At 39.2% G+C, this 20,420-nt stretch overlaps 1 protein-coding gene across 1 annotated transcript in view; it reads left to right on the top strand.

The window, feature by feature from the left end:
• Positions 1-20,420, top strand: part of FAM193A (family with sequence similarity 193 member A) — a 75,120-nt gene that overhangs the window by 20,205 nt on the left and 34,495 nt on the right. The window contains exons 2-6 of the mRNA XM_064511513.1: positions 11,348-11,413; positions 13,095-13,340; positions 15,261-15,427; positions 15,603-15,770; positions 18,057-18,291. Of these exons, the coding sequence (XP_064367583.1) occupies positions 11,348-11,413; positions 13,095-13,340; positions 15,261-15,427; positions 15,603-15,770; positions 18,057-18,291 (882 nt within the window). The remainder of the gene's footprint in view (positions 1-11,347; positions 11,414-13,094; positions 13,341-15,260; positions 15,428-15,602; positions 15,771-18,056; positions 18,292-20,420) is intronic.

The raw sequence follows: 20,420 nt of genomic DNA, 5'->3' as shown, positions 1-20,420 counted from the left end.
TCATCCTTCTATAAAAATGCTCCACTGAGGTGTGAAATTTCTTGCTTTGGAGCTAGGGATGGAGGAATTCTGACAATTGTAAATGCAAAGTGTGAAAGCTTGCTTGAATAACTTAAGATGAAAGGATGGGAAGGAGTTACAGAATTATCGATATAAATCATTAAATATGCATGTGCACAAGTGATACTTCTTAAATTAACTGGTTTCTGGTGCATGTTTCCAATTTATGTGCAGAACCTCAGATCCATATAATGCAAAATACAAGCAAGATAAGGGTATTAATTGCTGCTGACTTTTAAAACTAAAAAATGGTGAAAGCTTAAGCTGGATAAATGGTCTTATTAAGCCATATAATTGTTTGCATAGCTATAGGCTTGCTGTAGTTTGACTACGCATAATTTAAGACGAGCCAATAGGTTTATACTTAATTGATTGCAATTTCCCCCCCTCCCCCCCCATTAAATACTTATTTTTCTCTAGGATAAGAACTAACAACAAGATGAGCGCAGGTTTATATCATGGTTTGCAGGCTTCTGATTTATATTTAATTTTTAATTCAAAATGTAGGGTTTTGTTTCTCCTCTTCACCTCTGCCATGTCTTTACAGTGAGATATCGCTGTTTTACTAAGCTGAACAAGTTGCAACACTTCTATGCTAAATCCCATTTTTACTCTCCCTCCCATAGAAACTTAAACATATACTTTTATGACCAAAGCGAGTAATGTTTTGCTTTAGCCTGCAAGTGAATTTTTCTTCTATTTGCAATCCTGTGAGGAAACTGCTCATTAGTCAAGGGGGGTAATTTGTACAAAAAGGAGCTCTATAGTTTACAAAGTGGACTTGGACAATTGGATAAAATGTCAGATGCAGGCTTTTCTTCAAAGTCTGTATTTTTTATCCATTGCAGTGCAGTGCAGTATGGAATTTCAGTACAGTAGGTAATACATATTTCTCTTTCTGTTTATAGATTGAAACGTGGTGCAAATTGTCGCTCTGAGAATTTTAGCTTTTTGCAAGATGAAGACAGGTGCTTTTGGTTCAAGAGAAGACAAAATGACAAGATCAGACTTGCAAGCGTAGACGCTTTTCACTGAATCTTGGATCACTTGCTCTCTCCTGTAGCTCTGCTGCTCCACTGGAAGGCGATTAACCATTAACCACGAGAGACTTTTGTTCAGTCAGCGCAGGTTAACTGCAGTATTAATAATCATGGCTAGTAAGCATGCTTTTTCCTTGAGAAAAGATGCATTCAGGGCCATGAGGACAGCTGGAGAATTTTATCTTTGCATTTGGGGTAATACTGCATGAGATGTTGACTGCCTTTGGAAAAAGTAAGGATGACTGCAGTTTATTAAGACAGCCTTTGTGTGTGATAGAAATATTTTGCCCACAGATCATGGAGGTCTTCCATCTGTTTGTCTACAGAGACCTGCAGTCATTAATTGGCACTGTAAGTGGTACATACCTAGTGGGTTACAGGAAATTGCTCTAATGCTGTTAATTTTTTACTGTTGACTTGGAAAAAAAAATTATTGATAAAGCTTCCAGAGGATTTAATGACTTGGAGAGTGATAAAAAAGAACACTCAGTTGATACAGGGAAAAACAGCATTTGGTCATGTGCTTGCTACAAACAAATGGTATTCATGCAAGTGCACCCAAATTTGAAGTGATCTACCTAGAAGCAAAGAGCGTTGGACCTTCAGAAAGCTATTTCTTTGAAAAAAGCTGGAGAAAGCTGTTCGTTTGTGGTTGCTGGGCTGTCAACTTGTGCCTAGCTACATAGTGTTGTGTACAAAAAAGGCTAGCAAGCTCCTTGAATTTATTCATAACAATATCAAAGGGAGGAGTCAGAAGGGAGGTTATTTTGTATCTGGCACTGAATTCTTCTGGAATACTGTGTCCAGTTCTTGTGCCTGCTTCTTAGGAAGGATCATGATAATTTCTCCTTAGTTTTGATTTAAAGGTCTGTTTTCTTACTCTTTCCAGTTTCTCACTTCTTTTAAAGGGAAGGTGAGGAATACACTGATCCTCAGGTAGAAGTGTCTGTGTGCAGAACAGAAGGAAAGCGATATGGGAGGGTGAACGGGTATGTGATCAAGTCTGCTAGGTGATTCTGAAAGTAGATGAATTCTGTTTTAGATGATTTATCACTGGCAATCCTTAAATAGAGATTATGCTAGATCATATTGTCTTGAAAAAACATCTGAACAAGAATTAATTCAGGAAGGTCTTTTGGCCTTTGCGATACAAACTACATCAATTCTTCAGTACAGCTCACGTAGTCAGCATCATTCAAAATAATGTCCAACAAAGTCACTATTTTGTCCATGATCAGTAAATTAAGAGATGTAAAATTCTTTGGGTATAACCCAGCTCTGACTTCTGTTTTAAAAGTTAAATGATTATAGATCATTCTGTCTTTTAATGGGAAATGGATCTGAGTTTCTTCTTAATTTTGGCTTTTGAATTTTCTTAGTTTCTTAAATTTGTGTTTTTCTAGTTATTGTAGAGATCATGGATGGAAATGTAGGTTTTTTGTTTGTTTTTTGTACTTCTGCTTTCACTTTGTTGGCAGTGTAACCAGTGAACTACTTACTTCCTGAAGGATGGTTCAGCTACAAGAAAAATTGTGAGCTATTGACATATGAGCAGGGGGAAGAGCACAGAATAGTGGAGTTACTCCTTAAAGCTCGTTACAGGATAACAGTAAAGAATCTGTTTTCTTTTGGCAGTGCTACTTCAAAGTTTTCTTTTTTAAGTACAGCTAAACAATTTTCCCAAGATAGTTTGACACCTTTATATGCAGCGTATCTCATTTAATTTAAGATTGCTGTTTCTGAACATAGCTTTTTGTCATCCAAGATTTGATGGCTGTGTGGTTTGTGAATTTTAGTGGCCATTTAGAATTCAGTCTATTCCTGTTACTGCGTTGGAATAGAGTTGTTCTGTCTGAGCTCTGAGGACGCAAAGGAAAAAAAAGATACAGCTCCTAAAAAAGCAGCTTTGAGTAATTTCATAGAAGTGTCACTTATTTTCAGAGGACCTGCATCTTTAAAGAGTTTGAAGTAGAAAGAATATTGGTTTTCTTCCTACTCTGGTGTTGTTCAGTGCTGTCTGATTTCCTTCCTCCCTGCTTTATTTCCGAGGCTTTTGTGTGTCAAGGCACACTAAAAACAAAACAAAACCTTCATTGCGTATACTTTTTAAACAGACTTAAAGCTCTCTGCGTGTTTGGTCTGGCAGATGCTAAGAGAGAATGACTAGCCCTTGTTCCAGGAGTGGGAAAAATGCTTTCACTCTTCCAGCTACTGATATTATGTCTCATATGGAAAACAGGGTTATGTACAGGTGATTTGTTGCCCTTGTCCCTCCAGACCTCCCTAATGGTCTTGTAAATCCTCAAGTCTTAAGAATTCTTTGGCACAAGATCTTGCTGGCCAGATAACTAAGACTTGAGCTTTGGCAGGGGTTAGTAGAGACATTGTCATTAGTCTCGGTTTTGCTTTCAGGGATTTCCCAAGCAGGGTGAGACAGGGACAGCTGCCTCCACACCACCACCATCACTCACATAACCTCACCTTTAACTTAGTTTTCTTTAAACCGGTACATATTAGTCTTTTTGTACAAGCCCAGTATTCACTTGGTACTCAGATTTTTAACATTCATCTACCTAGATTGAACAATATAATGAGAAATGCTTCCTTTGGAAAAATACTTCTTTTGAAATAACTTCAGCTTTTATTGAAAACTATTTTGAAGTTAAGACTTGCTATCAAAATTAAAAATTTCATTGTTGGAAAAAAGCAAGTCATTTGGGGGATCTGAGAAGGGAGGAGGTTACCATTTTCTACTGTGTGTGTATTATGTGATTCATGCTTCATTACCTATATGCAAGGTAGCTCCAGCTTTCTAGACTAAAATTCCTCACTGCCAACTTGACTGACACACCCAATTTATTTCAGGTACAACTTTTACTAAGCTATGGAGATGCAGCATTGTGTTTGCTTGAATTCAAGTGTTAATATCATCCTTGAAAACATTAAGATAGTTTTTAGTAACATGACTATAACGAAGTTTTCTGTGAAGATGTTCAGAGAGCAAATACATAGTTTAGGATTACTGTGACTGTCTATTTACCGAGTATGTATTAAAAACTTTTAATAGATTTATCTTTATGTTGTTCCCAATACATTGAAGTAACATCACGCTTCACCTCAGTGGAGGGCTGAGTGAGTGACCTACTTGGCAACTGCCTGTTGGCTTCTGGAGCGAGTACTTGATTTTGTAATTGAGCGTGATACTTGGGCTATCCGCTCAGCGGTTTCCTATCTCTTGCTTATCTTCAAAAACAAAACAAGTGCAAATTCTCTCAAGTCAGATGAATCGTCCTTTCCTGGTGCCGGCATTGTTTCTCTTCCTCCTCCCCCCTTTATAGGTTACGTTTCCTGTATGTAGCCATTGAGCACATGCTTCCTGCTGGCTATGCGTCACGGGGGCGCGTGACACAACGGGGGAGCGTGCTTTACAGCGAGAAGGTTTTCGAACTTGCCCTATCCAAATGTATACACACAAGATCTTACATAAATCAATTTTAGTACCATATTGTTGGTTTATCATAGCTACCTGATGTACTTCAAGGTATAACTGTGATCTGTGGCAGATGTGGTTTCGATTCCTCCTCTTTGTGGAGTTTTGGCCATTTCTCCCTCAGAGCAGTATGGCAAAGTTAAATATTTGACTGTGTGCTCTCTGGTATGATATTAATGATTTCTGTGAGTATTATAGCTGTTTAACATAAATGTGCTGTGTGTTAAATACCAACATAACTAGGGATTGAATCAACACATTTGCTGTGTTGATGGGGAATGCTTTCTGTCTTCTGGAGCCCCTGCCAAATATCTCACTAACGCTTTACTCTTGGCTGCTGCTCAACTTCTGGCAACTTGTTTCTCCTGCTACTTAATTACTTCAGATCAAAAAAGGCAATTTATCTGTATTTGTGAGTAGCGTTCAGATTCTGTGTTCAAATTCTGGGTATCACAAGTCACAAAAGCCTTGTAATATGCCTTGGAATGCTTGTTCTTCCACAGACTTAACTTTTTATTTTTTTATATGTATATATGTATCCTTGTTAATTGATGTAATGAGTTAAAAGTTGTCTGGAATTGTGTATAGTTCAGTAGCTCTTGAAGGAGTACCAAGGGTGGTACTTGTATTGCAGACTTGCTTATGGATATATTTTCTCATCCTGAGAGTTTGGACTATGTTAGAATAATACAGACTAGGCTGGGAAGGGGTAGCAATGCTCACAAACGTGTTAAGTTCTCAAAGCAGCGTGTTTGGTAAAATGGATTAATAATAGCCTGCAAAATTTATCAGTTGGTCAGATTGTGTGCTGGCTGACTTAATACGGATATTTGAATTTAAATTATTTATCACCTTGTCTGTGCTTTTCCTGGCTTCTATTTGGAGTTCTGCAGTGTCTACTAAGGACAAAGCGCTCTCCTTGCAGGAGACCTGCCGAGCTTGCGCTGCTGTTGTGGCTTTCCGCTGGTGACATTTGCAGCTGCTAAATATTCACTTTTTTCTGTCAATGCCTCCTATAACACCGTGAGACTCCCTGGCAAGCAAGTGCGCGTTAGCAAGTATAACTGCGTTCTGGGCAGTGGCACTAGAGGTGTGTAATTGTCACATAAAATACTTAACAGCATTTCTTAAGCCAAATGATTCTGAATTAGTGTTTCACAGTATATTTTGTTCATCTTTTATCCCTGTAACTACTAAAACTATTTGGAGGTCTGGATTCGTGTGCAACCCCTCCTTAAAAGTTAAGTGGTGTTTCAGTACTGTGTTACATTAAACCGTGATTATGTTTGGAAGTAGGAACCTCCAAACCTTTTAGCATTGCAAATCAAACATTTGCCAGTTTACAGAAAAGCAGTTATGGAATTAAATTTTGTATCACTGATGGCCAAAGGATTTTTTTTTTTTTTTTAATGAAACAGTGATAAACTTTGATAGCTTCTTGAGTTTCCTGAGCACTGCTGTGTCTGCGCACTTGGAAGTGCGTCAAGTTTTGCTAATAACTTTCCTGCCTGTCGCTGGGCACATAAATCTTACATTCTCCATGCTGTAATGCTCGAAAGAAAGCACTTGTATTTAATCTTTTTAAAATATGATTTTATTGAGCTCTTTTAAATGGGCATGTCTTTCTCTGAAAAACTTCTAGTATTATTTGGGGTTATTTAACAGTGAAAAATAAGAAATTTATATGCTTTCATTTTACCTTCTATTAAAAAAAATTCCTATTCCACTGCCACTTTGTCTGCAGGTTTTCATGACCATGGACAGGGACTCGAGCACTCTCACAGCCCGCTGCTGGGGACCGACTGGGGTAGGCCCTGACGTGACCTGTCAGCAGCCACTGTTACGTATCTTGGGCCTGTTGCTATTGACAGTAAATATTCCTGACAACTTCTTGTGGCAGCAGTAATAGCGCTGTCGTCATCTCTGAGAAGTTTCCAAAATATAGTTCTGGATGACCATTCATCTGATCCAAAAATGTCACTGGACAGTTTCTTTCAATGTTAGACCCTCAAAAGAAAAAGACTTTTTTTTCAAAACAATGCAAGTAACACTCTACTTTATCTGGCGTGTGTTTTGTTTTGCTTTGGTTTTGCAGTAGTTGGTATCTTGCTATATTATGGTGTTTTGGTCGGCGAGTGTTTTTTTCCATGCGGTGCACAGAATTGATCTGTTCAGCGTATAGGAAGGTTTTCTGAGCAGCTATTTAAAAACTACAAAGACGCCTATTTCACTGAGAAAACCGACAGTATTTCATGTAGGCTATTGGATGGGTGTTTTCAGTGCCTCCAAAACTGTTCATAGATTTCCTAAAATACAGTGGGGGGGGGGAGGGGGAATCTGCGTGCTGAAATTCCTGAAATCAGGTAGGCAAGAGCAGCGAAGCTGCAAAGTAGCTCTGTTTCAGCTTGCTCTTCCTCGGGAAGTTCGTACTGCACCGGGCGCTGACCATTTGGACTCCAGAAGGCACCGAGGAAGGGTTAAGTGTTGCCTTGATGGTTTACTGTCCGCTTGCACGTTTTAATGTCTCTTCTGCATTGTAATATTGTTAGCTGCAGAGGCTCCTGTTAATACTGTAGTTGCTACTGATAATGTTCAGGAACTATTTTAAAAACATATTGCCGTGCTAAAGGTCTGGCCAGTGCACGGTTCTGTCTGGCGGCGCTTGCTATTAGTCGCGTGGAAGTCGGAGGTGTGCTGTCCTGGGGCTGGTGCGTGCTGCCGGCTGTAGAGCCTCGCGCCCTTCTCAGAGCCCGCCTGCGCGCTTGGCTTTGCAGCGCCCCGCGTCAGGAGGGCTCGGAGGGAGGTCTCTGCCTGCGAGCGGGCGGCTGCGGGGCTCGAGCCCGGAGGCACCTGGGAGAGGCTCTGTGCGGAGCGGCGGTGGCAGACGGGGCTTGGCGCCGAAAATGTTGGTGGGTGAGCAGGTGGTGCAGGTGAGGCTGGGGGGGAACACGGTCAAGGGCAATAGCCTCTGTAGTATGAGTCAGACACTTGTGGAAAATGCGCTGCTTTCTCGTTTCAGGTGTTTCAACAAACTTAGTTTTTCAGCTATATATATAAAAATAAATGAATTAGTCGAGTCATACAGAATACCTTCATTACATTGGGACCTTATGGAGTAATGCTGCGTGACTTGCATTAGCCTTAACCCACACTTGGTGACGTTGTTTGCTGTGGCGTGTGCCTTCCCTAATGCGTGTGAGAACATCGGTATAATAGTTTGTAACCCCCCCCCCACAAGAAATTTGATTTAATATTATGTTATTTTCAACCTTACGTTTCTATTGAGCTGGTTAGGGTGCGGCCACGAGGAATTGAGTTTGGATTTTCATGTGCTTCCCGTATTTTCCTGAAGCTTTGTGGGACACCGTTGTGTCACGCTCGCTCTTTCACAGCGTTTCCCACCTAGGAGTTTCTCGCTTAGCCCACGGAAGCTCTGGTTTTAGTTGTACCAGGCTCTTGCCAGTCAGCAATTCGTGACCCTGTCTTTTAGTCTATATCTTCCAGTTGCCCAACTGGTTCTCCAGGGGCATTCAGGTGAACTAAAAGATTTTTGTTTATAGCTGTGACTGTCACTTCCTTGGTACTTTTTGGTGCAGGATCTACCACATACTAAGATGATGATATAATTTCTGATATTCTCTAGAAAATTGGGAACTTAGAGAGGAAGAGTTAGTGTGGCAGCAGCTTGCAAGAAAAATAGGGTTTTTTTTCTATTGTAAATGAAACTTACAGAAAAAACAGATTTATCCCCCCCCCCCTTCTGTTACATTTAAGTGCTGTACACACAGATTCCTACTTTCCTGATCCATGTCAGCATTCATTCTGGTACTTATTTTCACAAAATAGTTTTTCAGAGACAAAATTTTAAAATCATGAACATGGGTAATCAGGAATGCTTAAAAAAAACAAAAGTTGGGGGTTTTCTGAAGGTTTTCATTGTCTGGTTTGTGTGCATCACTTTAAAGCTCCGCACCCACAGTTATACCTTTCCGCCCGGGAGCTAGCTCTGGTTGTGTCCTTCTGCCGCTCTCCAGGTTCTTGTGTCCACTAACCTGGAGAATTTGGTGCTTTCAGTTAACTTGGTCATCTCAGACGCTTCCTCGCTTCAGACTGTCGTTTCCTGGATCTCCCATGAGAACTTAAATACACGTGTGTGCGTGTGTGGGGTTTTTTTTTTTCTTCTGTTCATCTGATATTGAAGGAGCATAAAGCAAGTGTCTATGTGCCGTGATGATAAGTGTAGCTATTTCATCCTTGAGCTGCTTTAGCTCTCTTGGGTGAATGTCATCCACTCTTGGTGGCTTGTCAATGTTTGCGTTGTCCATCAGCTCTGGAAGCGATCGTCTAATGCAGCCTCCACGAGGGTGGCTCTCACAGGGAGAACATCTTTAAACTCCTCCATGGTGAACATGAAAATGCAAAAAAATACCTTTGTATTTCTGCTGTGACCTTTGTTTCAGCACTTTTTTTATGCATCTGTTTGTTTACTTATTCATTTTAGTGTCACAGATCCTGACAGGCTACCTACTCCTCATGTCCCTTGAAATGGGATTTAATAGTAGTTTTTAATGTGTTTTTTCCACACTTTCTGAAATTATTTATGAGGCTATTGAATTGTATTTTTTTAACTTTGTTTTTTACTTATCATTGAGCCTCATTTGGACAACTGCAAAATTCTTTTAATACTCTCTCTAATACACTGTTTAACCATCTCCTTCCCTTGCGCCCTGGTTCTTAAGTCCTCTTTGTGATTTCTGTGTTTACTCTACGCCGAACATATGATGTGTTTAATCTCCTTATTCCCACAGACGTTTCAGTCCTGGTGACTCCTTTGAAGTTTCCCCTCTCTTATCTAAGTGCCTCCCCGATTCTTTCCTTTTTGTTGCTCCTCAGGATATTGTGCTCACTCTTATATTCTGGGTTTCTGACAGTAGTATTTTGACCTGGATTCTGCGTGCTGCTCCGGATGGAGAGGTCTCCCCTTTTTTAGCAGCAGGACTACCTGTTCCGGGAAGCAGGTGCTCCTGGTGCTCCAGTAGTTTGGCTTGGCATCGTATGACACTTGCTGGATAGCAGGAAACTCCCATTATTACTGTGTTTGCCCTTGCAACCTGTGTGAGTGCCTTCAGCATGATCACTCAACATCTGCACGCTTAAATGCTGCAGAACTTGCTTTATTTTCTCTGTGTGTGTGTTTCTTAGTGGTTTCGTTGTCTGTTTTTGCATGTACATGCATCCTAATAACCAGTGAACCTCCAATTCTGTAAGCTCTCTTTTCTTAAAGGAGATGGATTTTCTTCATTAGAAAGACTTTAAATTTCCTTTTTTTTAAATTTCCTTTTTTTTTTTTCCACTTCCTGGAAAGTGACTGGATAAAAGTGGCAAACTTGTTCCACCTCTGCGTTTTTGCAGATCGTAGGTGCTCGATTTGGGTACGAGGGTTTTCAATACCCACTCTTCAAAGTTAGTCTAGGATATAAAAGTGAAGTTGTGTAGTTTCTTATTTGTATCTTTTCTAGTAAAGATTTGCAGGTTGTTTTACCTCCTAGTCTGTCTTTGAAAAATCCTGCTGAAGGCAGCGGTTTTGCAGTCCTCTAGCTGGCATGGTCAGCCAGCCGGTCAGTAATCCTGTGGCTGTGTACAACCGAAGGGCCTTCGCACTCCGTAGTACTGGAGGAGGTTTCATTTTGAGTTTCTGGTTTGGTAGCAGCAAAAACATGCTTTCTGAACCTAGCAACTCTAGCATGAGAGATGTGGGGGGGTTTAAGCCAAGTGAAATGGGCTACTTTTTGTTCTTGTCTTTAAAGTAGTCTTAACATATTAATATGAGATAATAGTATGACAAAACTGAAGTGCAAAGGAGGTTGCAAAGATGTGAGAAGGGTAGAACAGCAGCATATCTGAAGTAAAGCATGAGAAAAATTATATCTGAAATTCAAGAGAAGAATCAGTGCTCAAAAGAGGGAAATTTGAGAAGAAAAAGAATTTACTTACTTTATCCCCCCCTTCTACTAAATACTTTTAAATTCCTTTTTTTCAAATAAGTTTGGTGTAAGGTTCACTGTAGTCATTGATTGAAATTTATACGCTGCCCTAACTTTACTCTTGGTTTAGTGTCCTCAAATACTGTACAGAAACACTTCTGGCTGTTAAAGGCACTGCAGTGATAAGTGGAGTAGCATCTGTAACACGTGGAGAAACAGGATAGAGAAGAAATATCAGAGATTTCTATATGAATTATGACCTGGGGCAGGAAGAGAGCTGATGCAGTGGAATAGCTGAATGCAATTCAGTGCACTGCTGTGGAAGTGTCTTCCTGGTTAGCACAATGTATTTTTCTAGACAATATTGTATTCAACTTCCAAAAGACAGGAATGTATTGCAAAATTGAGACAATTACCAAATAAGTTTTAAAAGCTAAATGTAAACGACAAAATGCAGAGGAAAAACTGTTTCACCTATGTTTTTTTTCCTATGTGAGTTTTCTCCAATTTGAGTTGCATTGTTAGTAAAACAGCTATACTGCAAAAGTTTATAATACATAAATTACTAACTTTTGCATCTGAAAGAGCGTTACTACACAAGAAAAAGATTTTTCCATCTCTGCAGTCAAACAATCATTGAAAGCTATTTTCTCAGCCCTTGGGTGGGGGGAAGGTTTTATTCTTTTGTTTTTTTGTTTATTGCTGCCAATGCTGTTCTTAAAATCAGAACAAAACTCAACTATTGTAACCAATGTACTGTGATTTCTTTCCAGGTTTCACTAAATGGTACACAGTTCACAGACAGTTCTGTTGGATCAGAGTTCACAGGTGTTTCTCAGGTATGTGCAGCCAAGTTTAGTAGGTATATGTGGCAGCTGAATCCATCAGTAATAGATTCAGGACTTAAGCATCCAATGTACAGAGGAAAACTTTAATCTATGTTCTTGAGTTTAGGACTTGTCTAACTGAAGTCAATGATAAAGCTTCTGATAACTTCAGTGCTTTAAAAAGCACTGAAATTTAGTATTTCTGAAGTAAAACTTTATTGATCTAATAAGCTTGAAGTTGGACACTGATAGAAAAAAAAGCTTTGTAATTACTTTCAGATGAAATTATTTAACTTTTTTCAAACACTGGTAATAAAAATATTCTTGGAGATGAATCTAAATACATATTAGAGATGATGTTATTTCTCTTCTGACTTGCCCTACTTGCAAGTTTCATTCATGAATGTTATATCTGAACGTGTTTCAGAGAGCGAGATTGGATGTTTTCTTGCTGAGATCCATTGCAGCTTTTTGAAGCTTGACTAGTAGAAAAAAAATCTTGCTTTTATCCAAATGTGCACTTTGCTCTGAGTATACACTCAAATATAAATATATGTGACCTAAATCCAAGCTCACTTAATCCAGGAAGAGGTTACGACTGTTTGAAATGTTTGCATGAATTCATAATCTCAAAAATAAGTAAAGAAAGAAACTGCCATTTCTAGTCTCATTTTAGTACGACAAAGCTGTAACAGGAATCTGCCATGCTTGTGGTTTCCACTTTATCAAGGTTCTAGATATCAATTTTGTTAGAAATACAAAACCATTTAAAAGCAACGATTGCATGTATGATCACTTCGCTTTTCTTTCTTAGCAGTGGACTTTTGCCTTAATTTAGGAACCAAACACTTTATTTGAACTTTCTGGGCTAAGGGGATGAGCATCCATGGCCTCCTGCTGTGAAGAATTTAACTATTTTGAGGTTTGCGTACAGGATGTTAGACTGATTAAGGGAAAGCCAGTAGCTCTACCTTCATCACACCTGAGATTCTGCCGTACAAGAAGCTTTGTTCCATTGTCTGTAACTTTGCCCAGCTCTTGCAAAGTTGGGTTCTGTTTGGTTGTTGTGCTTGACGTGTTTTTGAGCATCAGGCTCAGTGAGTGGTCAGCATTTCCTGGCCGAACCATGATTTCATGCACAGTAGCATCTTGGAAGAGAAAGTAAGTTTTTTAAACTCCCTCTGCACCATAAGTAACCAAGTCTACTTTATTCAGTAGCTGACAGTGGATTTTAAGAGCCTTATTGAATTTTTTTTTAATTAAAAGTAAGTTATCTTTTATTTTGTAACGAGCTTAGTTGAAAGCGTCTTTCTTTCAGCAGATATTGAAAAGGAAGGTGAGATAACTGAGCAGCCAATAGTTTCCTTTTTATTTCTGAGAATGACAACAGTAAAAGGAGCTGTACTTTCCCTTTGTGTATTTTATTTATTAGATTTCTACATCTAGGATAAGTTATTTCTGAGGGAAAGTCCATGCTCCCACAAATGTTACTTTTTAAGATGGAATCTGTAGTTATTCATAATAGCAGTGGTTCTGCCAGGCTGATATTAGGCTATTCTGCTTGATCTTGGGCATTCCAGATATTCACCATTTAATGAGGGCTGTTAAATGTTTCCAAAAAAAATTGACAATAAGCTTTTCTGGTACATAGTCTGTAAATAACCAGGTATCTATCCAAACATTTTGTTTCTAGACACCGTTTACCTTTGGCTTGGGCCAGAGGGCCCCATATACAACTGGCGAGCACTGTCTTCTTTGTAGAAGCGAACGAAAAGATACTTCGCTTTCAGAGAGCGGGATAAAGAATTCTAGCAAAACAGCACTTTCCACATCTCCAAAAGCAAACAATATGCTGCATCTTCCACTGTGGGTGTGTCCAGACTGTCGACGAACAGTCGAAAAGGAGGAGAGGCATGCTACAATAGAGCAATCGCTGGTGGTGAGTTGAAGGGCCTGAATTCAGTAACCTAAGATGATGTGTTATAATGGGCTGGATGCTACTCGGTGCTTTGGAACCGCTTAGATTGTAAGTGCTTAGAAGGTATTTTAGGGGATTTGGAGATTTGTTTTTTCTACTTTCACTAAAGCTACTCTGATCGCTGTATTTTTTCCTATTCTGTATCTGCTGATACATACTTCTTCCCCACTTTGTGCTCTGTGAGGTAAAGTATGTGAATTTTCCTTTTTTTTTTAGCGTTGTTATTAGATCACTGTACTCACACTGCTGTCTTCCTTTATGTCTATGTTTTGTCTGTTCTGTCCTAAGTTTTTTTTTTTTTTAAAGAAGCAAAACTTTTGCACAGCATGCTTGTAACAATTGCTTATTCCTTTTTGTAGCACTACAAGCACTGGTTTAACACATGGTGATAGTATTTCAAGTTTTGACTTTTTAAATAAATATTGAAATATATTTTTAAATGAGAATTGAGCTTCACTTAAGAGTTTCGCCCTTTGTAAGAGCAAATTACAAAACGTTCAATGAAGGGTCCTGTAAAACCCCATATGAAGTAAATGGAATGCTTAGTGCCGTCATACGGAACCAAATCTTCACAACTGATCTAGGAAACCACACAATTTCAATAGTTAGAGGCGTTATACATTCCAGCTGACGTGTCTCTGCACAGAGCTAAGAGACTGCACGTGCCCATAGGCACATACAGATTTCCCTTCCGTAAACAGTTCCATCTGAAGGATTGTGTTTGTATAGAGTATGTTGTTAAACTTGTGTTAACAGCATGATTTATGTAGTTTTTAGGAAGATTTAAGAATATTTCGCTTATAGTTATCATAGCAAGGATATCACTAAACAGTAGTTATTAATAAAGGCTAGTAAAATTAATCTGAAGGGGTTACATCTAAAGGGTTTATATTGGTAACCTGATATTAGACGCACCCTAGAGATTTCCAAGAACAGCACAACTGTCCAAGAACAAAGGTGCAGCATTGTTCAGTTGAGTCAAAAGTTTGGAAAGCTTTAAGCGCAGGTTTAGTGAATTAATAGAATGAAAAAGTCAAGTGCAAGAAAGGCACAACTTGCTTTCAGTTTCTTAGATGTCTTGTTAAGTTATTGATACTCCAGATAAAATCAAAATATGACTATTTTTGATTTTTTTTCTTTTTTTCAAGAGAAATTTTTAAAAGCAAATGGTAAAAGGATTCTCTAAGTTGGGGAGCTTAATTTAAAAAAGCAAGAATTACGTTGCTAGACAAATCAGAAAAACCAGCTGGGAAAAAAACAAAATGAGCTCAAAAATCAGTCACTGCGAGCCTGAGTGTAGGCGGCTTGCTGCAGATGCTCCCATGACAAGGCTGCTGTTGCTCTCATTACGTAGCTGTGCTGACACTCGCTTTGCCTCAGCGCCAGCCCCAGCAGCTGCTCCTGCTGCTGGTGGAGGATGTGTGCTGGCCTGGTTCAGCCATGTCTGCATCCTGCTCCAGAGTCAGGAGCGCAGAATAAAAAACTCAGTCCTGCAGCTATTGTGGACAGGTCCCAGCCTGACATCCCAGAAAGCTGGTGGCCACCTGGGGAGGGTGCAGGGTGCTGGGAGCAGAGCTCAGGGGAGGAAGAGCACCACAAGAGCAAAATACCAGCAGCTTTCAGGGAGAGGTGTGTGTCATCTAGTACTGAGCACCACTGTACACAGGAGAAAGCATCAGTTCCCAAGAACAGCAGCTTTCTAACAGCCATTACTATTTTGGAAGATAACTCTTCAGGAAGAGTTTCCTCTTTGTGCCTGGTTGAGCGTCATCCCAAAATATATCTAGCACTAAGAATCACCATGTTAATATTTGCCTACTTATAGATGTTTCATGCTTATACCTTACAAACCAAAGTTGCTGCCTCTGCTTTTCCTCTCAGAGCCAAGATTTTCTTTTGCACATGCCTCTCGGTAACAGTGGATCACAGCAGGAATCTGTAGGAGGAGGAAGAATAACTGTTGGTGCACAGACTGTGCCTGCTGCAGATCTTAGCAATTCCTCTCCTTCAGACATAGCTTGCAACTGTGAGGCCTGTAATGAGCGCAGGTAAGAATTGAATTCAAACTCTGTAGCTTGATGCTGGCAGACAAATTGCCAATAGTATTGTAGCTCGTTTGTTAGCTTGTGCTTAAGCTACTTAAAAAGGGCTATTTAAGAATAATAGGAATGAGTGCACCTATGTGGTGTACAAACTGAGAGTAATCTTTGTCATTGTTTGCAGAGAAATTTCAGCAGAGACTGAACGTGAATCTCAGCAGCTTCAAAATTACTGGTCAGAAGTAAGATATATGGTTCGGTGTATATATCGCCAAGCTGGGACCCCTTTGGCAGATGACCAAGACCAATCTTTGGTACCAGATAAAGAAGGAATGAAAGAGCTGGTGGATAGGTATAGCACTTTGAAAAATATTTACTAATTGCTAAGAGGACTTTTTTAATGAGTTTTAAATAATTTGGATTATTGCTTTCTGTAATAGAATGTTTTTTAATATGTCTAATCTGTAAGCCTGCTTGCTTAAAATGATTGCTTCTCCACTAAAATGAAGAGAGAGAGAACAGTCAACTGTGTTTCATGCAGGATTTTTAAGCACTAGTTTGAATGCGTGGGAAATCATTAGTTCACGTGCTAGTTGCAGTAAGGATATTAGTGCACAATTGTGGGTGTGTCCCAAAATCTTATTCTACAAAAGACTTTGAAGATTATTATTAATTATGTCACACAGTTTAACTTAAATTTCCACGCATGTTGAACTAACTTAGGTTATAATAATGCTTGAATATTAAAGTAGCTGTAACAACTAGAAGAGACTTCTCTTCAAAAGAAGAAATTAATATTGGCCATTGATCATTAGAGGAGGCAGATTTTGAGAGAACTTCGTTCCCATTTCAAAACTGAAATGTTTGCTGTTCTAGGTGTGAAGTCAGTAAAGATGATCTGTTTCAGGACATTCTCAGTTGTTTTGGTTTTTTCCTTTTGAGACTAGTATGGCTGCCTTTAAACTGCTTCAGTATATTGGATGTCCATCTCAGTTTCTCCCTACGTGAAACTGTGGCCAAAGAATAGTGTCTCTCACTGGTTTTGTAAATACTTAATATACTGGGGTCTGACTAGCCTGAACAATTAATTCTTATGTGGAGATTTTCTAGTTGAAACTAAACTCTGGCAAGATGGAAAAACTTTTGAAAGATTATCATACTCTAATATTGCTCCTTGTATGACTATGCTTCCGAATCAGCCTTAATAGATAATTAAATAATCTAATTGTGCCTCTCTCTTATATTATAAAAGACTGAGTACTTGGTTTTGAACACGAGTTGTGTAAATGTAGAGTAACAAAGTATGCCTCCATATTAGTCACACTCTGTTTATATAAAATTAGGTGATCAAAACATGCAATATATGTTTTGAAATAAAAGATTCCTAAATGGAGCATAAATGTGTAGGTAATTACAGCCAAATCACAGATAAAATGATTGTTTTTGTACAGTTTCTCTTTCATGAAAAAACTTGAAAATTCAAACTCCTACTATGTACCTTTGTCATGTACTTCGAAGCTTTGATTTCCCTAGAACTGTTTCACTGCTGAGAGACTTTATTAAAATACAAAGGCAGAAACAGGGTCTCAAAAAGAAGGAAGCCTTGAATGTCAATATGATGATTTTGCACTTTTGTTGAGTTCCTTTTTGTCTCCAAAAGATGAGATAAAATTAAGATACTGGGTTTCTGCAAACTGTGCAGATACCTGAGAGTCCAGTCAGTGGTGTTAATGTCATGCCAAAAAACCTAATAGAATTAGTCAGTGTAAGTATTGAAGGTTTATTTCGTCATCTGACTTTTTTAAACAACAAACTTGCAGGTAGTAACATGCCAGAGTTCATGCTGTGGCCAGGTAAATCTAGTTTTAAAAGGCAGAAATTCTTTATTCCTCATTCCACGCTCGGCTCTGCTAGGTATAGCTAGCAAGAAACAGTCTGGTCTGCTCTCTTGTAAATAGGTAGTGGTGCCAAGTGTTGTCCCTGTTGTGTACTGGAGCACTTCCTGACAGTCTGACAGTACTCCTGTACTCCTGTCTTACGAGTAAGGAGGGAAGAGCAGGAACTAGATAGCAGCAGACTTCAGTTCATCTATCTCCCAAGTACTTAGCCCTTTCTTCTTCCCCACCTCCCTGGGCTCCCAGATCCTGCAGTAACAGTTTCCCTCTGAAGTGCATCAAAGCAGCTGTCATGTTCAGTGACTTGTCCTAAGTATTGCTTCAATAGGAGGTACTGATGGTGGCCAGCTGAAATCCTGTTCCTCCTTTTGACCTAGGTGCCCTCTGCCCACTGAAGATTAAGGGCTGTGAAATCCTTTTGAGGGTCAGTCATTGAACCTTCCTGTTAAATAACTGAGTGCTCTCTCTTAAAGTATGGCTGGAGATGAGTGGTGGTAGTGATGCTGCCTGTCTTATGGGAGCCTAGCACAGAAGACCTGGTGCTAAAGCTACACAGGAGCTCATTCCACAGTTGAAAAAGTAGGGAATGGGACTGTCTTCTCTCAGATTTAATGTAGTCTGTAAACCCTAGCCATTATTTCTCTGTAATAATAATAATGCTGACTGCTAAATATTTTTAGGAGAATAAAAATTGTGTTGATTACATGCATTTTTTTTTTGTCACAAATATTCTAATACTACAGGCTTTGTGAAAGAGATCCATATCAGCTTTACCAACGGTTGGAGCAGCAAGCTAGAGAATATGTACTTGAAATGAAGGTTCGTCTCCTCAGACACTTGTCCCTGGGATCTAAAGTCGCCTCAACGTTAGCAATACAAGGGCCACCCCAGGCACATCAGTTCATCTCACTCCTACTTGAGGAATACAGTGCACTCTGCCAGGCAGCATGCACAATCAGCGCCTTTCTTGTTACTCTGGTAAGATTAAAAACAAACAAACAAAATGCTATATGCTTTTAATCTGTGTGGGTAATGCAGGCAGGGCTGTGCTGGATTATTTCAGAAGTCTTCAGTAATTCGGAAAGTGTACTTTTTCTTTTTTTCTTCTGTGTGCGTGCCCAGAGACAGGGATGTGCTGAAAATTCAAATGAACCTAGATTTCTAAAGAATGAAAGTTAGGCATCACTTACAGTGAATTGATGGAATTACCTATTGTTTGTAAAGAAAAAGGTGGGATACTGTTTGTGGTACTTATTCTGAAACAAGTCTTTAAACAAATCTACAAAATTTTAGGTAGAAAAATCTAACAAATTTTAGTTTCTTAAGAATGGGTGAAACATTTCTGTGTTTACTTGCAGTGGTCTCTCAAAAACCATGCTTAAATGGCATAGAAACTTCACTGTGTAGCACTAGCTCAGAAATTATTTCAATGTTCTGTTTCATTTTTCTTTTCCCTTATAAACAAGTGTGGTTTCTTGAAAACATGTCTCTTGCCTAGGAATTAATCTGCTGTTATTTATTATTTCTGAAATTTTTGCTCTATTATCAACTCATTGTGTTATTAAACCTGGGATTATGTTGTCAGGGAGAGAATGAGCAATAAAAATATCTGTCCTTGAGGAAGTGTCCATCATCAACAAGTTACATGGTAAACAAATTTACAGCAAAATGAACTTTATTTGTGGAGATTTACCTCTTTTGTTAAGAAGTACATCTTTTCTTGTGCAAACTCTGCACAAGCATAAAAGAAATTTGGGTAGACAGGTACACTTGTTTTTACTGTTGGTTGGCTAGAAGTGACTACTTATATAGATACCTAAAAAAGGGAAAGAACGGGTGGGAACAAGATGATGGCCATGGGTAGGAAGGGAAGCCAGGCCCCACTGCTGGGGTGGAGGTGTCAGGAAAATTAAATTGTCAAGCCAGGAAGCTGTTTCTATCAAGATACTCAGGCTTTTCCTCTATGGTCGTTGAACCTCTTTGCTGGTCCATATAGTCTTTCCCAGCCTCATCGCTTAGATTCAGACAAGTGGTCGCTCCCATCTCCAGTTCATTGACTGCTTTTAGTAGTCATCAAGTCTATGACAGAGTGCTTGAGAGAGGATGGCTCTTACAGCCAAACTGCACTGGTGCTTATAAATGTATTCAGCTCCATAGCTGACAGATTCTTGTACGAAAGTTATCTTTCGCACAGTAGATCCACTAATAATGAGTCCAGAAATACATGTTTGATCAGAAGCATAATGTTTGAATGTCACATTTTTCCCCCCCACCTTTTTTCTCATGGTTATTCTTAGGAACTAGTAATTGTGAAATTTTTGCATGTATAAGAAATCAAGATAATGGCCATGCTGAGACAAAAAAAATGCTTGAACTCCCCAACCTACCTTCTTTTCTGACAAAATTCAGAGTAAAATACAAATCCTTTTCTCTTTTAGGAGAAAAAAAAAGAAAAAAAACCTTTTCCTTCAGTAGCCCTGTACTGAAACAAGTTACTTTTTTCTAATAAGCTGCGACATTCAGAAACTGAATTGTGAGGAGAATTAGAAATGTAAGATACTGTCTCTTGGCATACATTTCTTAGATCACTATATAACCTTTATATTAAATAGACCAGTATGTCGCACAAATTTTAGCACAGGTAGTAGGCTCAATAGCTTTTTCAGTGTGCGTGGATGGTTTTTTGTCAAGATACTAGTGCACTATGGAAGAGAGAAGACTTCCAGTTAAAGTACACGAAAGGGAACCGAAATCTTTAAACTTTTTTTTCTGCTTCCCTGCGGCCTTCCTTTGAAGGGTCAAAGCTTTGTGCTTAGCCTGCTGTACGATGGCATAAAATGCCTTGAACCTCCAAGTGAACTTGTGGTCCAAGTGAAATTATGACTGATTATCTTCCTTTCAGAGGAATCCAGCTAATTGGAGAGGTTCAAGAGCAAGAACTAAAGCCTTTTTTGCCCCATCAGGGCATGAGACACCACACTGAGATCAAGCTGGAAGGACAGTGGTCAGTACACAAAAGCCCTGGAACATGCAGGAGAGAGGTCTGGAAGGGAAAACTTTCCTAGTGTTTCTTTGAGAAATATCTTGCTCTGCATACTCAGAAATGC

This window comes from Dromaius novaehollandiae, chromosome 4, assembly GCF_036370855.1.
Source record: "Dromaius novaehollandiae isolate bDroNov1 chromosome 4, bDroNov1.hap1, whole genome shotgun sequence".
Lineage (NCBI taxonomy): Eukaryota > Metazoa > Chordata > Aves > Casuariiformes > Dromaiidae > Dromaius > Dromaius novaehollandiae.
This window is presented reverse-complemented; position numbering and strand designations above follow the sequence as displayed.